This window comes from Setaria italica, chromosome V (genome assembly GCF_000263155.2).
Source record: "Setaria italica strain Yugu1 chromosome V, Setaria_italica_v2.0, whole genome shotgun sequence".
NCBI classification, from domain to species: domain Eukaryota; kingdom Viridiplantae; phylum Streptophyta; class Magnoliopsida; order Poales; family Poaceae; genus Setaria; species Setaria italica.
The window spans coordinates 5,080,607-5,101,384 of record NC_028454.1 but is presented as its reverse complement, the minus strand read 5'-3'; the positions used below and the strand labels follow the sequence as shown (position 1 = coordinate 5,101,384).

At 52.0% G+C, this 20,778-nt stretch overlaps 2 protein-coding genes across 2 annotated transcripts; one reads left to right on the top strand and one right to left on the bottom strand.

Annotated features, from left to right (window-relative positions):
• Positions 1-12,458: 12,458 nt before the first annotated feature.
• LOC111257307 (F-box protein SKIP23-like) lies at positions 12,459-13,730 on the top strand. The gene has a single exon (XM_022826608.1). It carries the CDS (start codon positions 12,459-12,461, stop codon positions 13,728-13,730), a length of 1,272 nt encoding a protein of 423 aa, XP_022682343.1.
• A 1,551-nt stretch (positions 13,731-15,281) lies between these two features.
• LOC101758537 (protein RALF-like 22) lies at positions 15,282-16,076 on the bottom strand. Its single transcript, XM_004967758.3, has one exon. The coding sequence runs from the start codon at positions 15,961-15,963 to the stop codon at positions 15,556-15,558; it is 408 nt and encodes a 135-aa protein (XP_004967815.1). The 5' UTR covers positions 15,964-16,076; the 3' UTR covers positions 15,282-15,555.
• Positions 16,077-20,778: the final 4,702 nt, after the last annotated feature.

Below are 20,778 nucleotides of genomic sequence, written 5' to 3'. Positions count from 1 at the left end.
AGCAAGGTGTTCTGACAAGGTTTCTACTAGCCCATGGTAGTAGCAGACTCCCAACAGATCGTCCGCTCCTACGAAGGTGCCAGTACTTTGCACAGTAGACTCATGTGCCGGCTCAAGAGCTGCAGACCATCCCATCACATGGTCCCTTGCAGTATGGGGCCTCAACCTGGTCGGGCCCTTCAAGAGAGTGCACGGGGGCTACACCCACTCCTCGTGGTGGTGGACAAATTCACCAAGTGGATCGAGGCAAAGCCCATTACCAAGGTCACATCGGCAGCCGCGGTTGAGTTCTTCCTCAACATCATCTACAGGTTCGGGGTCCTAAACTCCATCATCACTGACAACGGCATGCAGTTCGGGTGGGGTGGGAGGGGAATTCCCGCATTTCTGCGACGACTACCACATTCGGGTCAACTGAGCCTTCGTGGCCTACCCACACACCAACGGACAAGTTGAGCAGGCCAACGGCATGGTCCTACAGGGCCTCAAGCCTCGTATCTTCGACAGGCTTAAGAAGTTTGCAGGACGGTGAGCTAGAGAGGTGCCCGCGGTGCTCTAGAGCCTAAGGACCACCCCGAATCGGTCCATAGGCTTCACACCCCTTCTTCATGGTGTATGGCATCGAGGTCGTCCTGCCTACCGACCTTGACTACGGGGCGCCCCGCGTCAAGGCATACGACGAGGCAAGGTTGGAGGAGGCCCGCCAGGAGGCGCTCGACCAACTCGACAAGGAGCGTGATGTGGTGCTCCTCCGATCAGCCAAATACCAACAAGCCCTCCAACGCTACCACAGCAGGAGCATACGAGGTTGCGCCTTTCAGGTCGGAGACCTGGTCCTTCGAATGGTTCAGAAGAGCAAAGGCAGGCACAAGCTCACACCATCATGGGAGGGACCATACACTGTAGCTGAGGTCTTGTGCTCGGGGGCTTACCGCCTCAAAGACAAAGACGACGAAGTCCTCACCAACTCCTGGAACATCGAGCAGCTACGTTGCTTTTACCTTTAGATTTTTTCTCGAATTTGTACATGCACTTCGTGTCATGCAATCAAAAGAAGCAACATGCTCGGTTAAGTTTGCAATATCTTTTTTGAAACTCTCATAGCTGAGCAACCCGCGCCGACCTACGAAGGCAATCGGCGCGACCTGCTTGTGGGGGCTACTTGCATGCATATGCATTCCTCAGCTACACCTGTGTACGCCTCTCACGATCCTAACCTGTGTCACTCGACCGACCAGGGAAGAATAAAGTCCCCCGCAGGCCAGTCCCCGGACTTCGTTGTGCAAAGAAAATGACAAAAGCAAAAAACATGCGCAAAAGAGGAACCAAATTTCGAAACAAATCCGCGCCAAAACCACGATGAAAACATTCAAGTTTATTACATAATCTTGGACTTAATACAAGAAAGGGAAAAACTTAAATGGCTACTTCGCAGGGGCTTCAAGAGGGTCTTCACCTCAGATCACGACCGCGCAAGATCTGCCCGACCAGTTCTTGCACCGCAGGGGCCACCATCTCCCCGAGCTGCATCAGGTCCTCGGAGGTGCGATTCTTCGCGTACCCGCTTCCATTGGTGGTGAAATTTACGTCGTTGTAGTGCGTGGCCACCGAGGTGAAGGCGGTGTGGGCGCGCTGGTAGAGGGCCTCCACGATCAGGTCATCCAACCAACCACGGGCCGCCTCGACCCGATCTGCCAGCGGGCCCTCAGGCGCCATGCCCACAAATAGGTGGGCCCACAATGCCTCCAACGTGCCACAAAGTACCTCGAGCTCCGCAGTCACCTCCTGCAGATGGGTGCTCACCGCGACCTGCTGCTTGGCCATAGCGAACAGCTCAGTGCGTAGCTCTGCAGCGACGATCACCCGAGTCAGGATCAGCACAGTACGATCAGCTTTGTAAGAAACAGGCACATCGAGAGAAGGTAAGAATTCACCATTGTAGGACGCCCAAAGGGTCTGCGCCTCGACGTCGATGGCCTCGCGTGCCTGTTCAGCTATGACGCGAGCATTCTCTGCCCCCTATGCGGCATGCTCTAGCGCCGCCATGCGTGTCACCACATCCTCGGCATGGTGAGCACATTCGGTCACCAGCTCCAGCTCCCGGGAAGCACGCTCCTGGGCCTCCATCTTCACGGCCTCGGCTGCCAGTGCCATCTCGGCAGCAACAAGGAGGGCACGCTGCTCTGACTTCTGGGCCACCTCCATCTCCATCTTGGTCCTAGCTAAGGCCTCCCGAAGCTACTCCACCTGAACGCACGCGCTCCCCGATGTGGCCAGCTCCTCCTCCAGCCTCCACAAATCTGCGACCTCCTCCACCTGCAATTGATACGTGGCACGTAGGAACCGTGACTTCCCTCGCAGAAGCGTCCATTAGCCCCTAGAAAAGGGACATGCCACGATGCGGAACAAAACATCAGAAGGTCAAAAACATCCAGGGGAAATTGATCTCAAGCAAGAAGGAGGAACGAAATCTGGTTACCTACCCGCGCAAAAGGACCTCCCCATTAATCTCCCCGAAGGCGTCGTTCACTGCCCCCACAGCCGTACTGAGCAGCTCTCGAGCTCTGCCAAGCTCGTCGTGCACCCGAAACCCGTGCCCCAGCGCGCTCCCCCACGACGCCATCTCCTAGACATCGTTGAGGGTGAACAACACCTTGCCCGGGCGCCAAGGGTGCTCCCAGGTGAGTGTGGGGCCTCCGCGCAGTATGGGCACCACCCCAGCCAACGCCACCTGAAGCCGGGAGGTGTGACCACCTTAGGCGGCGCGGTCCACTCGAACGCTGCCTCTGCGCCGCCATCACCGACGGCCACCTTCGAAGATGAGGAGTCCACCAGGACGACCAACTCCAGAGTTGCTGTCTTGGCCGCCTGAGCCTCCATGGTTGCCGAGCTCTCACCCTTCCCCTCTAGAGGAGTGGCAAAGGGTAGCTGGGCCGACGATGGCAGGGGAAGGGCCACCATGATGAGCGGGATGCTTATGGGAGCAACTAGAGCCGCCGGCATCACCATGCCCATCGCCTCGATGGTAGCTGGTGACAACCGTGTGATCGGCCCCACGAAACCCACCGATGCGAGCACCACCGTGAGGCTGGGACAAACTCCCTGCAACATGATAACGCAAAATCAAGCAAAAATCCAAGAAAGTGCCTCAAGCAAGCACCCGACCTTTCAGAATCCAATTTTCCTATCTTTCAGATCATCTCAACGGGAGGGGCGTTGTGCAGTGCTGGCCACCCCAGCGATGGGTGTGGTGCCGGAGGTGGCGGTGCCGGGATCCCCAAAACCACAACATCGTCTCTGGAAGCATCTCCAGAGGCCTTGCGCACCGCCCCCAGGTCCTCCATAGGCCGAGAGGCCGTAGCAGCGCTTCCAAGCTCTGGCGGCTGAGTTACCATCCCAGCCACCCCCGACCCCGGCAGAGGGGCTGCAGTCGTTGCGCCCTCAGGTGCCTGGGGGCGCGCAACTACCACGGCGGCCCCAAGACCACCAGCGCAGATCTTATTGCCAAGCATGGCGCGTCGGCGGCAGGGTACTGGGCCAACCTAAGGCCCCCGCCGGTGCCGCCAGCCATGCTTGAGCCACCACTAGCCGAGGACGTGCTCGCCGCGACCAGCTGGTGGCTACCACCCTCCAAGTCTGACCTGCCATCAGCTGAGGGGAGGGACACTAACCTCCGTGCTGTGCTGGGTGGAGCGTCGGGTAGCGGTGGCGGTAGCTGCTCGGGGGCTCCCTAACCGCGACCCCGGCGGGTGGGCAACCGCGATCTCCCGAAGAGACGGCCATCAGAGCGCGAGGAAGGCCGATCGACTCCTCGGTTGGTGTGGGCTCGAACGCGCCTCATGCTTGTTTTGGTGCTTGAGTCATCGGTGGCCCATTTTTGGGATGCGCGATCTTGCACTAGGGCCACAACCCCGCGCTCCCGCTGCTCCGATCCCGACCTCTCCATCATCAAAGATTGGGCGAAGGGGGTCGGGAAGGCTGACCTAGGGACCCACGAGAGAGCTCCCGGTTAGAAGGGAGGTTGAGGACGGGCGCGCTGTCGCTCCCTCTCTCATCCTCATCATTGTCCTCGTCCTTCTCCTCATTCTCTTCCTCATCGGAAGGGAATCCTGCATCACGACGAGCGCGGCGACGCCTCGCACTCTCTCAAATTTTCTCCTCTCGAGGACGGACCTCCTTGTCATGTTTGCGCTGCCGCTCTTGAGTAGTGCGGAACTTGGCAGCAGCCCATTCGACACCCCCGAGGTTACCGTCCGAGTAGCGGAATCGGGACACCGGCCGCTCGAGCCCCTATGCACTAACAACAGCTCGGGCCTCTGTGCGCTTGCAAGAAAGTACGAAGAATGGAAAGGAAAGAATTCAGGAGCTCACTAGGCAGGGAGGGGAATCCCTTGAGAAGGCCCGCGGGTGCCCAACTAGGGTCGTAGGCACGGGCACATGGGTGTCGAGGGGATCCCGCACCCGCGCTGTGATCTTGTGGTCGGGGAGGACTTCCGGACGCTCCCAGGAGTTGTCCGTCACCCCGGTGTACTCAAAGAAGGTGTAGGTGTCGGCCATACATCTATGGGCCCACTAGAAGGCTTGGACAATCCTACATATAGGGCTGTACACCAAGATGTGTCAGACATGGAGACTATGGTGGAAGACGGCGTGGTCTACATGAAAGACAAGAACTAATCGAGGATTAGGAAACTACTTGTAGAAATTAGAGTAGGACTCTCTAGTCGAACCCGACTAGTACTTTTCTACAACAATCAACCTGTAACCCTACCCCCAACAATATAAGGCGAGGCAAGGACCCCCTCCAAACAATCATCAATCAATACAACACAACCAACAAACAGGACATAGGGTATTACACGACATAAGCGGCCCAAACCTTTCTAAATCGTGTGTTTGAGTTCACGTTCAAGTTCCAGGTTTTCAGTGAGCCCCACACATAAAACACTACCTCGAGTACCCCCTCGATAGGTTGCCGGTCTAAACACCGACAGCTGGCGCGCCAGGTAGGAGTTCTTGCCAAAGATCCATCGGTGAACTCGATGGCTCCAATCATCATTAAGCTCACCGTCGCATTTGAAGCGGGCGCGATGTTCATCTTCGGCTCCTGGGTCTTTTCCAGTGCCACATCACGCCAGCTTCGGAGGAGAAGCACTACAACATCAACCTCCATCACCAAGCTTTGGAGGACTACATTGGAAAATTTAATGAAATTTTTGACCTCTTCCGAGGTCCTAGGGGCGAGTCCGAGTACAACTTGACCTCTACCACTAGTCGGACTGGTTCCCACAAGCCGGCGCTTAAGCTATCGTGTGAATCGGTCTATGATACAACTCGATTCCCGTTCAAACTCCGAAATGCGAGTGCTGTTTTTCAAGCCACCCTATCTAGATCCCTATCCAACTCAGATTCGATTGACGACCTCGACTACTACTTGGATCTGGACGAGGAGATTCCCTTATCAAGTCCACAGCAGGGCTTGGTAATCACATGTACTCCTCAAAGCAGATTCGTCTATTGGCCCGACATGAAGCCATCCGCTCTAGCCAAGGATGATGAGTCACACCTTGTTGCGTGCCTCGACAACCTCCTATACCAGGAGGGAACACCTCTGTCTCCTATCTACGAAGAGAACGGCTCTACAGAGATCATCACGTCAAGCTCGGCTAGTTTTTCCCTAGAACGGGAACTACTCACCATCGTTGCTCCGCAGGAAGGAGACGGCGAGGAGCCACCAGAAAGGCATCCGTGGCATGAATGTCATCCAGACGATATGTCAGCGGATGAGCTCTCCGCCAATGTCCAAGGAGAAGAGACCAAGAGTCAAAGGAATCGTCGGTGCACAAGAAACGCAGCACGAGCAGATCGTCGCCGCCGCCTTGTGTCTGACCTACCCATCATGAACTTGGATCACATGTTCGAAGTAGTTTCAATGCGTCAACATCACAATCCTCTCGCCATCGCCTCCATTTATCGCTTGATGAAGGTCTAGATGACCCCCACGGCGGACACTTCGACTCGCACCTGTTAGAGGTATGCCCTAGAGGCAATCATAGAGATGATGATATTCCATTTGTATCCATGATTTATATTGTGTTCCTTGAATATCCATTAAAGGCTACTTGAATTGATTTGCAATTATGTGAATTGTGTGTGAAACTCTTTACTTGTATGGTTATTCTAAAGTTGTCCCTAGTCGGAGTTCATGTGAGGACACACATGAATATTAGACTAGCACATGTATTAGTTGATGACTATGTTTCACAAGTCATGGATATGGAGATGTTGAACTAATAATGTGGGCACATGTGGAGACATGTGCTAGGATTGACCCAACACGAGAAGTAGTTCTCTCTTTAAACAACATATACGCTTTGTCCTTAGACCTGAGATTATCGCATGTATTCAAGATGTGGATCGACCTACTTAGGGGCTATCAAACGCTACGCCGTAACAGGATAGTTATAAAGATAGCTTTCGGGTTTGTCAAGAAGCATGCTATGAGACATGGTCAATCAAGATGGGATTTGCCCCTCTCTTATTGAGAGTGATATCTCTGGGGCCCTCGAGTGATCAGATTCGAAAATGCATGGCCATGCTACGTACGGTTAAGAGTTAACCCACAAAGGGATTCCGAATCACAGGATCGAGAAAGAGCGGTCGGCTTGAAGCTAGACCAAATATCGTGAGGCAAAGGGAATAGCATGTATATAATGTTGTGATGGTTCGTCTGATATGATCTTCGTGTGCGTATAGCAGTTGGCACGTCTTGCTAGAGGCCGCTACTAACTATTGGGCCGAGTAGGAGTACTCGGTCCATGTCTATACGTATCCGAACCCATAGGGTCGCACACTTAAGGGGCTGGAAGCCCAATTCGGATATGATCCGAGTTGGATTAGGTTTAGAAGTACTAATGGGCCTCGGACCCGGAGGCCCGTTAGGAACCTCTATAAATAGAGGGGTGGGGGCGCCCTAGGGTTGACACCCTTTTGGCGAAACATATCTGCCGCGCCTCCCACGCCCTCGCCTGTTGCAACTCACGGATCTAGCAGTCCGGCTTGCGACGCTTCCTCCCTGCACGTGTGGATACCTTGGAGGTGTTGTGCCTGCAGCACTTGGACGAGCCGCTGACGAGCCGACGATGAGCCACGGCATGAGGGCGATCTTGCTGCACGTGGACGAGCTGCTGAGGAGCTGCTGGACGTCGACGTGATCGACTACGTACGACAACGTTGATCGACTTCGCTGCATCGACGCGAATCTACATCTTCAGCACCAGTGCGTCGAGTGGTAATCCCGTGATCCTTATACGGCAGTTTTCTTAGTTTACGCGGTAGAAAATTTTGATTTGTGCTAGTGTAGCCTACCTCGTATCCCAACAGCACCCCCCCCCCGCTAGAATCTCGATGATGCGGTCGACCGTGTCCTTGTCCGCCTCTAGGCAGCCACACCTCCATGACTCCTGCTACACGGGGCGCCTGCTGATGAACGCCGGCAACTTCCTAGTGCCCTACTCGAAGCCATATCTGTCATCACGGATATAGAACCAATTGGCGTGCCAGCCCTAGTTGGAGTCGTTCACCTTGATCTTGGGGTACTTGTCTGCGTACCTGAAGCACATCTGGATGGAGGCACCGCCAAGCAGCGCAAGCTCCGCATCCCTTGAACATATCTTCCGCTGCCGGACCTCAAAGATATGATGGAAGAGCGACGCATGGGGAGCAATGCTGAGGAATCTCTTGCACACCATCATGAAGCTGGTGAACAGCAGCAGGCCGTTGGGGTTGAAGCGTTGCAGCTCAATTTCGAGCTCGTGGAGGAAGCCCCGGAGGAATGGGTGCACCGGCAGCCCAAAGCCTCGGGTATGGAACTCGAGGAAAGAAACTTTCTCCCCGGGCTTAGGCTGCGGGAACTACTCTCCCGCGACGGTGTGCCACTGGCCACCTTCTTCGGTGGGAGGCAGCCTGCGGCGACCAACTCCTGCAGCTTTTTCTCTGTCACCACCGAAGGAGCCCACAAACCCATCGCTAGGGAAGAGGTGGAGGCAACGGCGCTGGCGGAGGCGAGGGATGATGCGCACGAGCGAACCACAGGACTCCCTAGGTCACCCTCACAACTCCTTCCTTCCTTCCTTTCTCTCTCTCTCTCTTTCTCTCTCTCTCTCTCTCTCTCTCTCTCTCCTAGCTGCTCGCATGTGGCTACTGGGCAACAGTTGGGGGAAGGGCAGGCAAGTGGAAAGAATGAGGTGGAGAGGGGAGGCGGCGGATTTAAGGGCGCGACCCTAAGAAGGCCAACCATCCCCTTCAAGCAACTGTATGGGCTGGTCGGTCCAGCCCCTGCGGCGGCATTGGAAATGTGCGCGCTAAAAGCACGACGTGCGCGCGTGGCCCGCGCCATCAAGGCACGACAAGACATGACAGGGTGGCCACCGGGCAGCACCTTGGCTCCCGTGCAGTGACCCCTTAGCTGCTCCGCCCTGGCGGTTGGGCTAAGCCCAAGCAGCAGGCCAGGATACGAAGGCTGGCCCAATAAATGGGCTCGCGGTGTCCTGAGGCCCAACTAAACCTAGAGCTAGGGACGGATGGGCTGAGAGAGTCCCAACAACAATGTATCGGGACGCCACGTGGCCCCTGACCTCTTCCTACTGTATCTGAGTCCTGATTACAAGTCCACCCTAGGTATTCCCGATGAGGGAAGGCAACGTGCCCTCCGAAGGGGGTTGGGGACCAAACGAGCAGATAACCAGGATTAACGGGATGTTTCCCAGCGAGACATAGCCAAACTCCCCGTAATCAGAGAGGCGATCGTGTCCCACTTAGATTTCACAGTGACGCTCGAACGAGTGCACTTGCTCGACCAGCCTGGTAGGCAAGGAACCGCTCCCCACGAAGGGACCGCGTAGGGCACATCCCCGACCACACAAACACACTCCCGCGGAGCAGCGCACCTAGGGGCTCAGAGCGACTAGCCCCCAAGGCAAAGCGAGCCATTCGCAACAGACACAGGGGGACAAAAATTCTCATTCCATGGAACAAACATTACAAATAGGGCGCTCGAGGTACCATGTACATATACAAAAAACGTTGGTGTTGCCGAGCAAGGCAACACTTGGGGCCCATGGGGCATGCTGCTACAAGGACGGTGTGAAGCAACGGATGCTCATGTCACTGAGTTTCTTGTAGCATCAACACCTCGAGGGCCGCCTGTACGGAGGTGGTACCGAGGATGAGAGCACTTTCAGCTCCAACAAGCGATGCCACCATCTTCCCTGGCAAGAGAGCAAACATCGGTCACTCTCAAAGCCTCCCATCGGAGGCAAGAGGGGGCCCTACAGTTGTACCCAACAAGCTTAGGAGCAGCGTCATGGTGGCCTTCGTTATGTCTAGTAATCCACTGTGGAAATGATTGGGAGCATCGAAGTTCCTAAACATTTTCAAGCGGAAACCGATGACGGTCGTGGTCACTGCTGATCGAGCCCACCGGATCTGCGAGGATCTTGGAGCAGGATCAGTAATGGGAACGAAGGTGCCTCAGACCCCCTGTGGTACGTCTAGCTTTTCGCTGAGATTCTTCTAGCACCACGAGCAGGCTGCACGACAGCCAACCTGGAGGAGTCAGAGACACCTTCTCATAAGCCTCATCCTTCTATCTGCACATGAAGGCTCTCTGGAAGAGAGGATTGGAGCCCTAGGCAAAGCACGGTGCAAGCTTTATAGCCCGAGCGTAGGGCTAAGCCAAACAACATCATAAGGCATGCCACGACGTGAGGGGAGGGCCAGCCGGGTGGAGGCATCGCAAGCCCTAATGCACTGGTAGACCCACGTGAACGGCTATAGGATGGGATGGTGTCTTGAGTAGGACCTCGAGATTCCGTGTTGTGCGATGCACCGGGCGAATTAGTCCTGACTACGCACCAGCACGCGACCATGGAGTGATTGGGGGTTCATGAGGTGTCGCCTAGCAACACCAAGCAATGACAAAAACCGAGCAGTGCACGCACTAAAAAATCTTCTGAGCGAATCTCCAATTCCCTTAGAAGCTCGGGAGCTAGACCCAGTGGGTCTGCTCGTGCGAACCCACAGGACATCTCAACCATCAAACGACGCACAAGGAGAATGAATGAGCCCTCCCCTGACCATAGGCCTCGGGGGCTACTGACGGGTTCCTATACCAAGGGTACCCCCGGGGAAGGGATTCAAGACAGCCAGACGCAAAAAGGCTAAAGGCCCAACAGCAAGAAGCATACTGGAGGCGGCCCAAGAGACGACGCGACCCACCTCCCGACCTCCCTTGGTTGGGGTCTGAGGGCCATAACCCACCAGTCCAGCCAGATCGGGGGTGAGGACTGCAAGGGGCCCACATCGCTCCACCCACTCCTTTGACTAGGGATGACCTGCACCATACCGAGGGCATTAAATGTGGGACGTGGCCTCCGTGACCGCCCCACGCGGGGACGTGACCAGGCGAAGGGATTCGACCTTTAACCGGGGGGGTCCGAGGGTGAGGCTACACCCCTTGGACCTCCCAGGACGACCTACAGGACAACGCCACACGCGGTTGTATGTGCCCATGGGCCACGACATCATCATCACCCTCACCGCCAGGGTGATCTGTCAAGCTCAAGGCCATGCCACCATGCCAGGCCTGGTGCAGGCCCACTGGCGAGGTGGGGCCCAGCGTTAGGCGTAACAACGTGGAGTGGTCGTGAGCGCAACAAGGAGGCTAGGGAAAGCCAAGGGAAGCGGCACGCCCTATCCAGGCCGCTGACCAGGGCTCACCCACTCATCTCCAATACGGGCGTCAGCGGGAGCTTCAGTCCCGTTCACTGCCACGGGGTTGGCGGAGGGACAAGGAGGCCACGCCACATAGGAGCCACCGTACAGGGTGAGCGAATCCATGACTGGTCAACAGGATAGGACAATGAAGCCCCTTGGTGCAAGGCCGACCCGACCACGCCACGCACCCCGACCTTTGAGTTCCAAACACTGTTTCCCGGTCCCTGGCCTATATAAAGAGAACTGGGCCTTCCTTCCCTCTCGCTCACATTCATACACACACACCCACGCATTGCCCAAGCGTCCCATTGTAAGCCCAGTGCACTCGATCCAAGGAACACGACTCCTGCCGAAATTGGACGTATCTTCCCGAACCAGTATAACCCCTTGTCTCTTGTGTGCTAAGCATCCGAAGTGAGGAAAGCGCAGCGTACAATCACTAGTCGGCGGTACGAAATACTGACACGAAGATTATAAAAAGATATAATAGCATTTGCAATAATAATTAGTTTCATTAAATTCATTATTGGTTATATATGTTTTTGATAGTGCATGTATTTGGTATTATATATTTTATATTTTTCTATAAGCTTGGTTAAAATTATACAAGTTTGACTTAGTATAAATCAAAATGACTAATAATTTGGAATTGATGGAGCAAGAATTGTGGGTATTATTAGCAATTTGCGATGATGGCCTTAATAGTATTATTAGCAATCGATATGAATACCAAAAAAAGAGTCCTTGAAAGAAAAAGGAAATTTCATAGGAGTGGTAATCTGGTCGATCAAAATTGGCAAGATTTATACTTTAATTCTAGTATTGGAAATTTGGAAAATTACTTTAATTCTAGTATTGGAAATTCTATCTCGTTTAAGAAAAAGAAGTGTAGACTATCTGCTTCTTATCATGCCGATGAAGTTTCATAGGTACATTGACTCCACGTAAGATGACAAAATGACAGCCCAACCACAGTTGGTGGCATGGCATCAGCCAATGAGTAATTTCAAAGAGTACATCTAAACAATAATTTGATCATTAAGTACTAACCCATTTGAATTGATCTTTTTTCTACAAGTCTGAAGGGTTGTTTCCCCGTTGAAACCAAAGATGACTGAAGATTGACACCATCATCACGCCTGGTCTAATCCAAATCAGCCGATCACCGAAAACAAAATGAAAGAAGAGAAGAAAAGAAAAGAGTGAAGTTGATTCTAAAAAAGAGAGAGATGTTAACTCAAAGAGAATTGATGGTTGTTTTCCAGATAAACCGTAATCAGCACAAATCAACTAAAAGATGCCTCATCCAAATGTGAGATACTATCAATGTTGGTTGCCTCATCAAAATGTAGTGCCACACAAAATTCAGTCAACTCACAAACCGTGATAACTAATCTGTGGAAAATACTTAACGTTTAAAAACCATTGGCCGATGGACCAAAATCACAGAAGCTTTACTTTCATCCTGGAAGCTGTAACAGAACAGGCATCCACTGCATCACAATTGCTGTAGGTGCAGCCGGTCGATCAAACTCTGCGCGACGGGCTGCCGAGGGAGTCCGTCCGAATTGGGGTTCGCCTTGCCGCCGGCCGGATCGTGTCGTGCAAGCTGCAATTTTTTGGAGAATAAAAATTGCTTAACCAGAATCGATCTCGGCTCTGCTCTCCGTGTCGGGGACACGATGGAGCAAGCCGTCGCGGGGCGCGATTGGTCTCAGCTCCCGGCGGACCTCGTCGTCCTCGTCCTCGGCGCGCTGGAGGTCCCCGAGCTCCTCCGCTCCGCCGCCGTCTGCCGCTCTTGGCGCGCCGCGTACAAGCTCGACCCCCGGCTTGACGCGACCCCCCTCTTCCGCGGCCCGTGCCTGCTCTACTCCTCTGCCGATCGCGACGCCGACGTGGCGACGCTGCGCAGCCTCTCCGAGTCCGCCGCCGCCGACCACACCACTAGCACCAGGCGCCGCCACCATGTCACCCTCCCCGCCCCGTCCTTCCGCGGCCGCTACGTCGTCGGCTCCTCCCACGGCTGGCTTATCACTGCCGACGAGCAGTCGGAGCTTTTCCTCGTCAATCCAGTCACGCGTGCTCAGATCGCGCTCCCGCCGGTGAAGACCATGAGGAGCTTGAACCTTCGTCTTGCTAGATCCTCCAAGGCCCTCCAAGGCTACTTCCTTCACTACATGGATGTCGCAGCAGGGTGTCGTAACTCGCACATGTACGACCTGCGGGAATTTTATGATCCAAATGAAGCTCGCTTCTTGCTATACAGGAGGGTTGCCCTTTCTGCTGATCCGTCCAGTGGAAACTGCATCGTCCTGATCATCCACTGTTTCCAAGAGCAGCTTTCCTTCGCAAGGATTGGGGATGCCGAGTGGACATGGATTCACGGCGAAGAACACTTCTGCCATTACCAAGATCTTTTCTACAACGACAAGGACTCCCTGTTCTACGCCCTCCGAGGAACTGGAGAGGTTCACACCATTGATTTCAGTGGATCATCATCTCCTGTGGTGAAAATCATCTTCAAAAAAGTTGTCAACTATATAGACAACTACAAGTATCTTGTTAGAGCACCGAGGGGTGACCTCATTCAGGTCTGGAGGGACGACGATGTTGTCGACAACGGTGAGTGGGTCACTAAGAAGCTGGTTGTGTACAAGATGGATCTTGTTCACCAGAAGGTCGCTGAAGTGAAGGACCTACAGGGATATGCCCTGTTCCTTGGTTTCAACACCTCATTTTTCCTCCCAGTTGCATGCTCCCCTATGTTGAAGGCGAACTGTATCTACCATACTGATGACAACACGGAGTACATCGGAGGACACAAATTCAGTCGGCGCCATATTGTTGCTTTCAGCCTCGATGAAAATGTCTTCGCTGAATTCTTGCCCTGTGATTCAAGGCTCAACTGGCCGCCTCCTATTTGGATTAGACCCTCGTGTGAATGGGTTGGCTGATAAATTTGGATATTACCCTAGTTTGATCATATTGGCTTACTGGATGCAGGTTGTATGCTGTCTTTTCTTCTTTCTTGTCTTGTTTGCCCCTACTAATTGATAAATGCATGCAAATTGTTCACCTAAAGTTAAACAGATTCTTTTATATATCTTTTATTACTTCTCCGATGTCACCTTGATTTGATGACCAACCAATTATATAAGTGATTCGGTGCTCAATGCCTCAATCTGTTTTGACACGCAGACGATATAAGTATGCGCTAATCTTAGAAAAAAAATGAAAACGGAGCGATATTAATTTTTGTTTGTTTACCGTTGTATATGACAGGAACACTCAAAATAGCTAAAATACTACTTGGAAAAAAAGTTAGCTACTACGATGTTAAACAATGTTTTATAAATTGTACTTGTACCAAAGAATTATGCATTTGTCTCGAATTTTCCTTCTAGTTTTAAGCTGCATTTGTATTGAATTGTCGTGCTATTGCAGCTACTATGAACTGTTGTCCATCCATACATTTTGATGATAGAATTTGCTAGCTTCCTTTAATGTTTCTCAATTTACAACTCCTCCTAAATGATAACAGTTTGTTTCCAAAAATTACTACACCGTCTGATCTCTTACTACCAATCTACTATCATCTTAGATGTCAACATAATCAAAGTTGACATGGTCCCTGGCATGCACAGTTGACCCTTTTTTCCTGACCATGCATATATGTTGTTAAAAAAAATAGAGACGGAGAAAAGTGTTAAAGATGTTAGAGCAGCAAAGAAATTTTCCCAGAACCAGTTCATGAGCAACCTGCCTCTTAAAGATGGAGTGGTAAAAGCATGGCCGACAATCTTCTTGTATCTAACGATTCAGGTTAGTGGTTGAATGAAATGCCACTGATGGCATCTGATGATGTGGTAAAAATTATCACTAACAATCTTGTGCGATACATATGAATTCCACTGAAAAGCCTGGATACGGATTTGGTAGGTCCTAGCTCCTAGTTGGCCATGGTAAAGATTTATTGTCATTTTGTTATATTATAGGCTGCACTGCACAACTCAAGGAGTAGTTACACGTCCCTTTGAAAAGCAAAGGAATCTGCTTTTGTTTATGTTTATGCCAACTATAAAGCTCCTAGGTACATTGACTCCACATAAGGTGAAAAATGACAGCCCAACCACAGTTGGTGGCATGAGCAAATGACTCATTTCAAAGAGTATATCTAAACACCAATTTGATCACGGACCCATTTGGAATTGATCTTTTCAACATGACAGGGTCGTTTTCCCTGCGAAACCGAAGATGACTGGCCATCATAGTGCCTGGTCTGATCCGAATCCGCCTATCACCCAAACAAAGTAAAAAAAAAAAGGGTTGAAGTTGATACTCAGAACTGACAGCTCAACTCAAAAGGAAAAGGAATTGACGTTTCGTTCCTGACAAGCCTCCAGAAATTAAGTTATTGAGCGCAACTCTACTCGCAGAGGAAAATGCAGAAATGTTTGTTCCGTGTTTTGCCAGAAAATTTGCTCAAATCTGTTGGAACAAACACATGAAAGACGTACGGTGAAAATTCATTGGCTGTAGATTCAGAGACACCAGAATTACACGATCATAATCACTTTTCCTTTCACCCTGAAGGCGAAGCGAAGCTAGAACACAGAACAGAAGAGAGACACATATCCACTGCACAACCAATCAGCCATGCCCCCAAACTCTTAAACAAACATCACCATCAAGCTAGCAGCCGCAACGGATTAATTAGCCGCGACAAATACATGATTTATATTAACTGGAGACGACGCGCGCGTGCAGCGCTGAGCTAGCTCAGCCCCTGCACTGGGTGATGGCGTTGCAGCCGCGGGAGTAGGGGTTGGCCTCGGCGCCGGGCTGGCAGTTGTAGTAGGAGGCGCCGCGCTGGGAGCAGGGCACGTTGTCCCTGCGCAGCGCGTCGTAGCCGATGTACCCGGACCCGCCCTGCAGCACGCGGCGCTTGCTGCCGCCGGTGGCCATCCCGGCCACGTCGCCCTCGCCCTCGGCGTCCACGTCCGCGTACTCCATGCACTCGCCCACCGTGCCCCGGCACGCGCGCCCGCCGCTACTGCCGCGCCGCACCACGAGGAGCTCGCTGGCCAGGTCCCCGGCGCCCGCCGACGCCGGCGCCGGGAGCGCCGCGAGGGCCACGGCCAGCACCGCGAGGAGGAGGAACGCCGCGGCGCGGAGAAGGCGCGCCATGGCGAGCAATGCGCGGAGAGCTAGGCGGCTCGCTTGCTTTGCTGCTGCTGCTGCTGATGTGATGGAGCAGGAGGAGGTGGAGGCGCGTTTGGTGGTGTGGGAGAGCGAGGGGTGGGGAGGGGGGGCTTATATGGCAAGGGGCGGGGCGGCAGTAGGTGAGGACTGAGGAGGCCGGGCGTCGGCGTCGGTGCGGCGCTGTGGGGCGTGACGGCGACCGTTGGCTGGTCGCTCGCGCTCGCTTCGCGCGCGACGCGATCACCACCTGATCATTGGGGGCGCGCGCGGGGGGGTGGGGCGTTGGAGTTGGAGGCGGCAGCACACATGGATTGGGATCGCCGATCCGGCTGTCTCCTCTCCCACGTACACGTACGAATATACCGGCGGCATGATTGCGTGATCTCGACGGACGGACGGTGGCAGGCGGGGCGGGCGTGCGGTTGGTGCGTGCGCGCGCGCATCGGATCACGAGCGTCGCAGCGAGCGAGACGAGGACCCAGGTGCTCGGGGAAAGGGGAAGTTTATCTGTTAGGGTCGGGTAGCGTAGCGAGGGAGGGACGCTAGGAGCCAAGGGCGCGCACGGCCGCATGGCTGGCACGTCGGCGGTTGGGTCCCTCGGCCGGGACAACGGGTGCGCCCCCCGGCGCCTGCACGGCGCATGTGGCCTGTGGCTGTGGAGGTGGAGGACACCGTCTAGCTTTGGCCATGGTTTGCTGACGAAAGAAAAACTCCCGTAAACTTGGTCTCAAAAAGTAATTAAGGACGACCATAGTAAAATGACTAAATCTTTGCCAGCGAAGAAAGTAAAATCGAGCTGTTAGTTTGCAAAAAGCAGGGCTTTTATGCACAATCGTCGCAGTATGTTCTGTTTGAGCTCTACGTTGTCTGTAAGGTTTTACCACACCGTAGTACAGGCTGCGGAAACCAAGGTGCAAATGCAAATCAGTGGTACAACACATAATGCTTGTGATTAAAGGCGCCAGACTGAACTGAACATGAATCCAGTCCCTTGCATTCTACGTTATCTTGCGCTGCACGTGCCTGACAGCGTATTCGCTTGCTGGCGTGTTAACGTACTGGTCCTCGATCTATGATGAACAGTGTGGAAGTAGCGCTGCTTGTGCTGCTAGTAGGTCGTCTCTTAAGGAAGGGAGGAGAATAGGAGATGTCGCAAACGTGATGCAAAACAGGAGCTAGCACAGAGTATATCGGTTGCCGTAGCAGGTGCGTGTGTTGCGATGTACACTCTTATCTCCTCTATGAAGTCGATTATTTCAAATTGTTGTTATGAAAAAATGACACGAGTGGATTTGCCTAAAAATAATTATTTTTCAGAATGCTCCGCAAAATGTATGATACGATTAGCTCGATGGTACTCCTAGCTAAGGCGGGGTCCTTCGGAGTACAGCACTCTGTCGGCCTGGCATTAGAAATATTAACTGGAACTTTAATTGTTTATGTTGGGCCCACATGTAGGGTGTTCCAAAGTTTTTTTTTCCGAGAACTTGCGTGAGCAAGTATTTCATTAAGAAGAAGCAGAGATTTGCACAAAGTTTTGATCGACCTCAAAAGAAAACTTACAACGAAAGGAAAAAGGAAAAATGACCTACTACTAACGACAATTAAAATTAGCCATGAGACTTAATGAAGAACGACAGCTCCTTTAGCCCGCTTTCGATCCAGCATCCTCCTTTGCAAGAATACGGGTCAGCACCATTGTTAACGTCGTCGCCTCCCTCCTGAAAACCCTATTGTTCCGTTCTAACCAAATTTTTCAAATTGTGAGCATGATCAAGGAGTCAAAACCTTTTCGGATCGATTGTCGATTCTTTTCCGACCCTGTAACCACCACGACAACAGCTCATCCCCAATAGCTAGGGTGAGGGCCCGCATTCCGACGACCCGGAGCAGTTTAAACTAGCATTCCTTGCTGAAGATATACCCTAATAGAAGGTGGTGGACCGTTTCTGATTCCTGTGCACACAACGCACAATTGCTGTAATTTGGCAGGCCATGACGAGACAAACGATCTAATGTCCAGCAACGTTTGTAGACTGCTAACCAGAAGAAAAATTTGCACTTTAAAAGTGTCAGAAAATTATTTTCCCACCCAGCAAGTAGGTATGACAATGGAAGAAGGTCTTGTATGTGGTCTTTGCCGAGTACCTTCCATCCAGTGGCCATTTCCATCTGAAGCGGTCTGGGACTTCGAGGTTTAGGTATACATCCTGAAGATGGTCACACAAATGTAGGTATTGGGCGATGACCTGTAATGTGAGGGTCCTTTTTACGTCCCTAATCCATCTTCGACCAATCATGACGTCCTTAACGGGTGTTCCAAAGTAAATAGGAGAGAGTTTGCTTTTCCAGCTAGATTTTGTTCATGGAACGAAATTTTTTCCAGCTTTTCCAGTGTGCCTCACATCAACCACCGAAACCAAAAGGCCGATGCCCCGTACGTGCATTTGCTGCATGATTGAAGGAGCTGCGGTGGATGTGCAGCAAGGATATGGTCATTTTCCCACCGTGCATGCCTCGCTCATCACCTAGTATGTACGAACAGTGACCAACAGGCAACAGCCAGCGAGTTTGGGACCAAATTGCTGGAACCAGAAGCTGGCCATGGTTAAGGATTAGTGGTTTCGTGACAAAATCAGGAGCCAGCCTAATATAATGCACAGTACGTGGTAACACGCGGTGCTTGCTGAGGAGCGAGGACGGAGTTAATACTTACGCGCACGCAGTGGGTGGTTTTACACCTGCTGGCACGCGTACGTGCTACCAATTCAACGAGACGCGAATGCACGCACACGGTTGGTGCGTGCCGGCCGGCGAGCCGGCGAGGGGATGGTGACGTACGCGCGCGACTGACCGGGCGGCGGACAGCGTGGTCGGATCGAACGCGTCAAAACTTAAAACTGCTGCAGGTAAGGCCTCCGGCCAAGTCGTTGACCGTCAGCCTCTGTGAGCTATTCCAGTTTCTACAGTACTTTATAGACGGTGCAGATTCTCCACGCCGCTGTAGCCTAGCCGGAGAGCCGGTCGAACCAAGCAGGCGCGCTGTCAGCCCGCGCTGGATGTGGCTGGATCAGTCTGGGCCACTGTGTCATGGCTGCTGTTCAGAGCGTTTAGTTTCCAATGCATGGCTTCTTGCTCTTGCCATCTTGCCCTGAAACAAACGTACGTTGTTTAACTTTTTTTTTTCGCGAAAAATACTGTTTAACTTAATATCATATATGGGTGTTCAGAGTTCTAAACTATAGCGCTTCTTCCTTGAGCAAACTGTCACGTGTGTACACGCACCGATTTGATCGATCTCTGCATGCGCGCATCGAACCGGAGCTGACCGATTCTGACGGATGACCAACACTGCAATTTTTTCCCCATTTGATTACCTACTATAATCTACTACTATATTTTGATTAATTAGTCCACGGCTGTTGCAGTGTCAATGCATGCGTACACATATATGCGCGATATATACACAATACATTATTGGTTGCATCGTATATACTACACTTTGGTCGTTCCGCTCGGTCGTCGTAGCAGCAGCCGTCCGTCCGTCCGTTTCAGTTGGAACTGCTTCGACGGTAGGGGACAGCGCCACCTGCAAGCCCTTCACACGTCTCCGTCCAAAGCCCCTGCTGTGAGCCCGAGGCCCTACCGAGCTAGCAAAGCTGACCTCATCGGCGACACGAGGCATCAATGGCCGTTTGGTGCATGTCCTGGCGGTTCGCCTTTTTCTGGCTTCAATTCAGCCAAGAGGTACGGTGGTGACCTATGAATATGATATGATGAGGCGATCGATCTGCATGCAAACACATCAAAGGTACACTCATCATAAATCATGGCATGGCACCGTGAATTTAGTTCGGCACGAATAATCCAATTCCGTCCATTAGAGTTCAAACCATAGTGCACATATTTAAGTAGATAAAACTGCGCGCATATATGCACGCATATAGATAAAAGTTTGGGTGCAAGGATTGTTATGTGGCGCTCCCGCTCAAGGCAACATAGTGATGTACCGGTGCGACATCCCATGGCCACCATGGCGGTCTATGTGTATGCTGATTCATTAAATAGAACATAAATATTAATAAATTAATTATATTACAAATTAGAATAAATTGGGGATGTAGCTCAACTGGTAGAGCACTATGTATTGCATGCTAGAAGATCAGGGTTCAATTCCTTGCATCTCCAATATAAATTTTTTAAAATCAAATTAAATCTTTTTAAAAAGGGAAATGCTAGAAATGCATCGAAGATTCTTCATTGCATTTCTTTATATTCTATAGGTTTCTTCGTGTAATTTAGTGATGCGTCGTGATTCATCTTTATACCAATATTCCATTATGGAGTTAGATGCAATCCGGGGTGAGCTCTAGGCGTTGAATCTTGCGGACTGCCGGTACGGAGATTGTTCTGTGGTTGTGGTGTCCCCACTCAAGGCAACATAAAAAAGGATGATAGGGATCATGAAAGATGAGAACAAAGGAGGAATATAACCTCGAAGATTCTTCATTGTATTTTCTTTATCCTATAGGTTTGTTCATGTAATTTAGTAATGTAGTATATATCGTGATTCATCATTACTATAATTACCTTTGTTTTGAAAAAGATCTTGTGTGAAACTCATGCTCTCTCTCTCCCCGAGGAGATATTTCTCTCGCGGCCAAAAAGAAAGGAGAAAGAGAGAAACATATAACAACAAAATGTAAGAATGCCGGCGGATAAGAAAAAGAAGATTGCGCCTTGCATCTCCTGTGTGGGCCGTGGGCCCTTAGGTGGAAACTGCATGTTTCCGTCTCATTT

What these genes read in the sequence shown, in the direction of transcription:
- LOC111257307 (XM_022826608.1), top strand. Translation starts at nt 12,459, where the DNA reads ATGGAGCAAGCCGTCGCGGGGCGCGATTGGTCTCAGCTCCCGGCGGAC.
- LOC101758537 (XM_004967758.3), bottom strand. Translation starts at nt 15,963, where the DNA reads ATGGCGCGCCTTCTCCGCGCCGCGGCGTTCCTCCTCCTCGCGGTGCTG.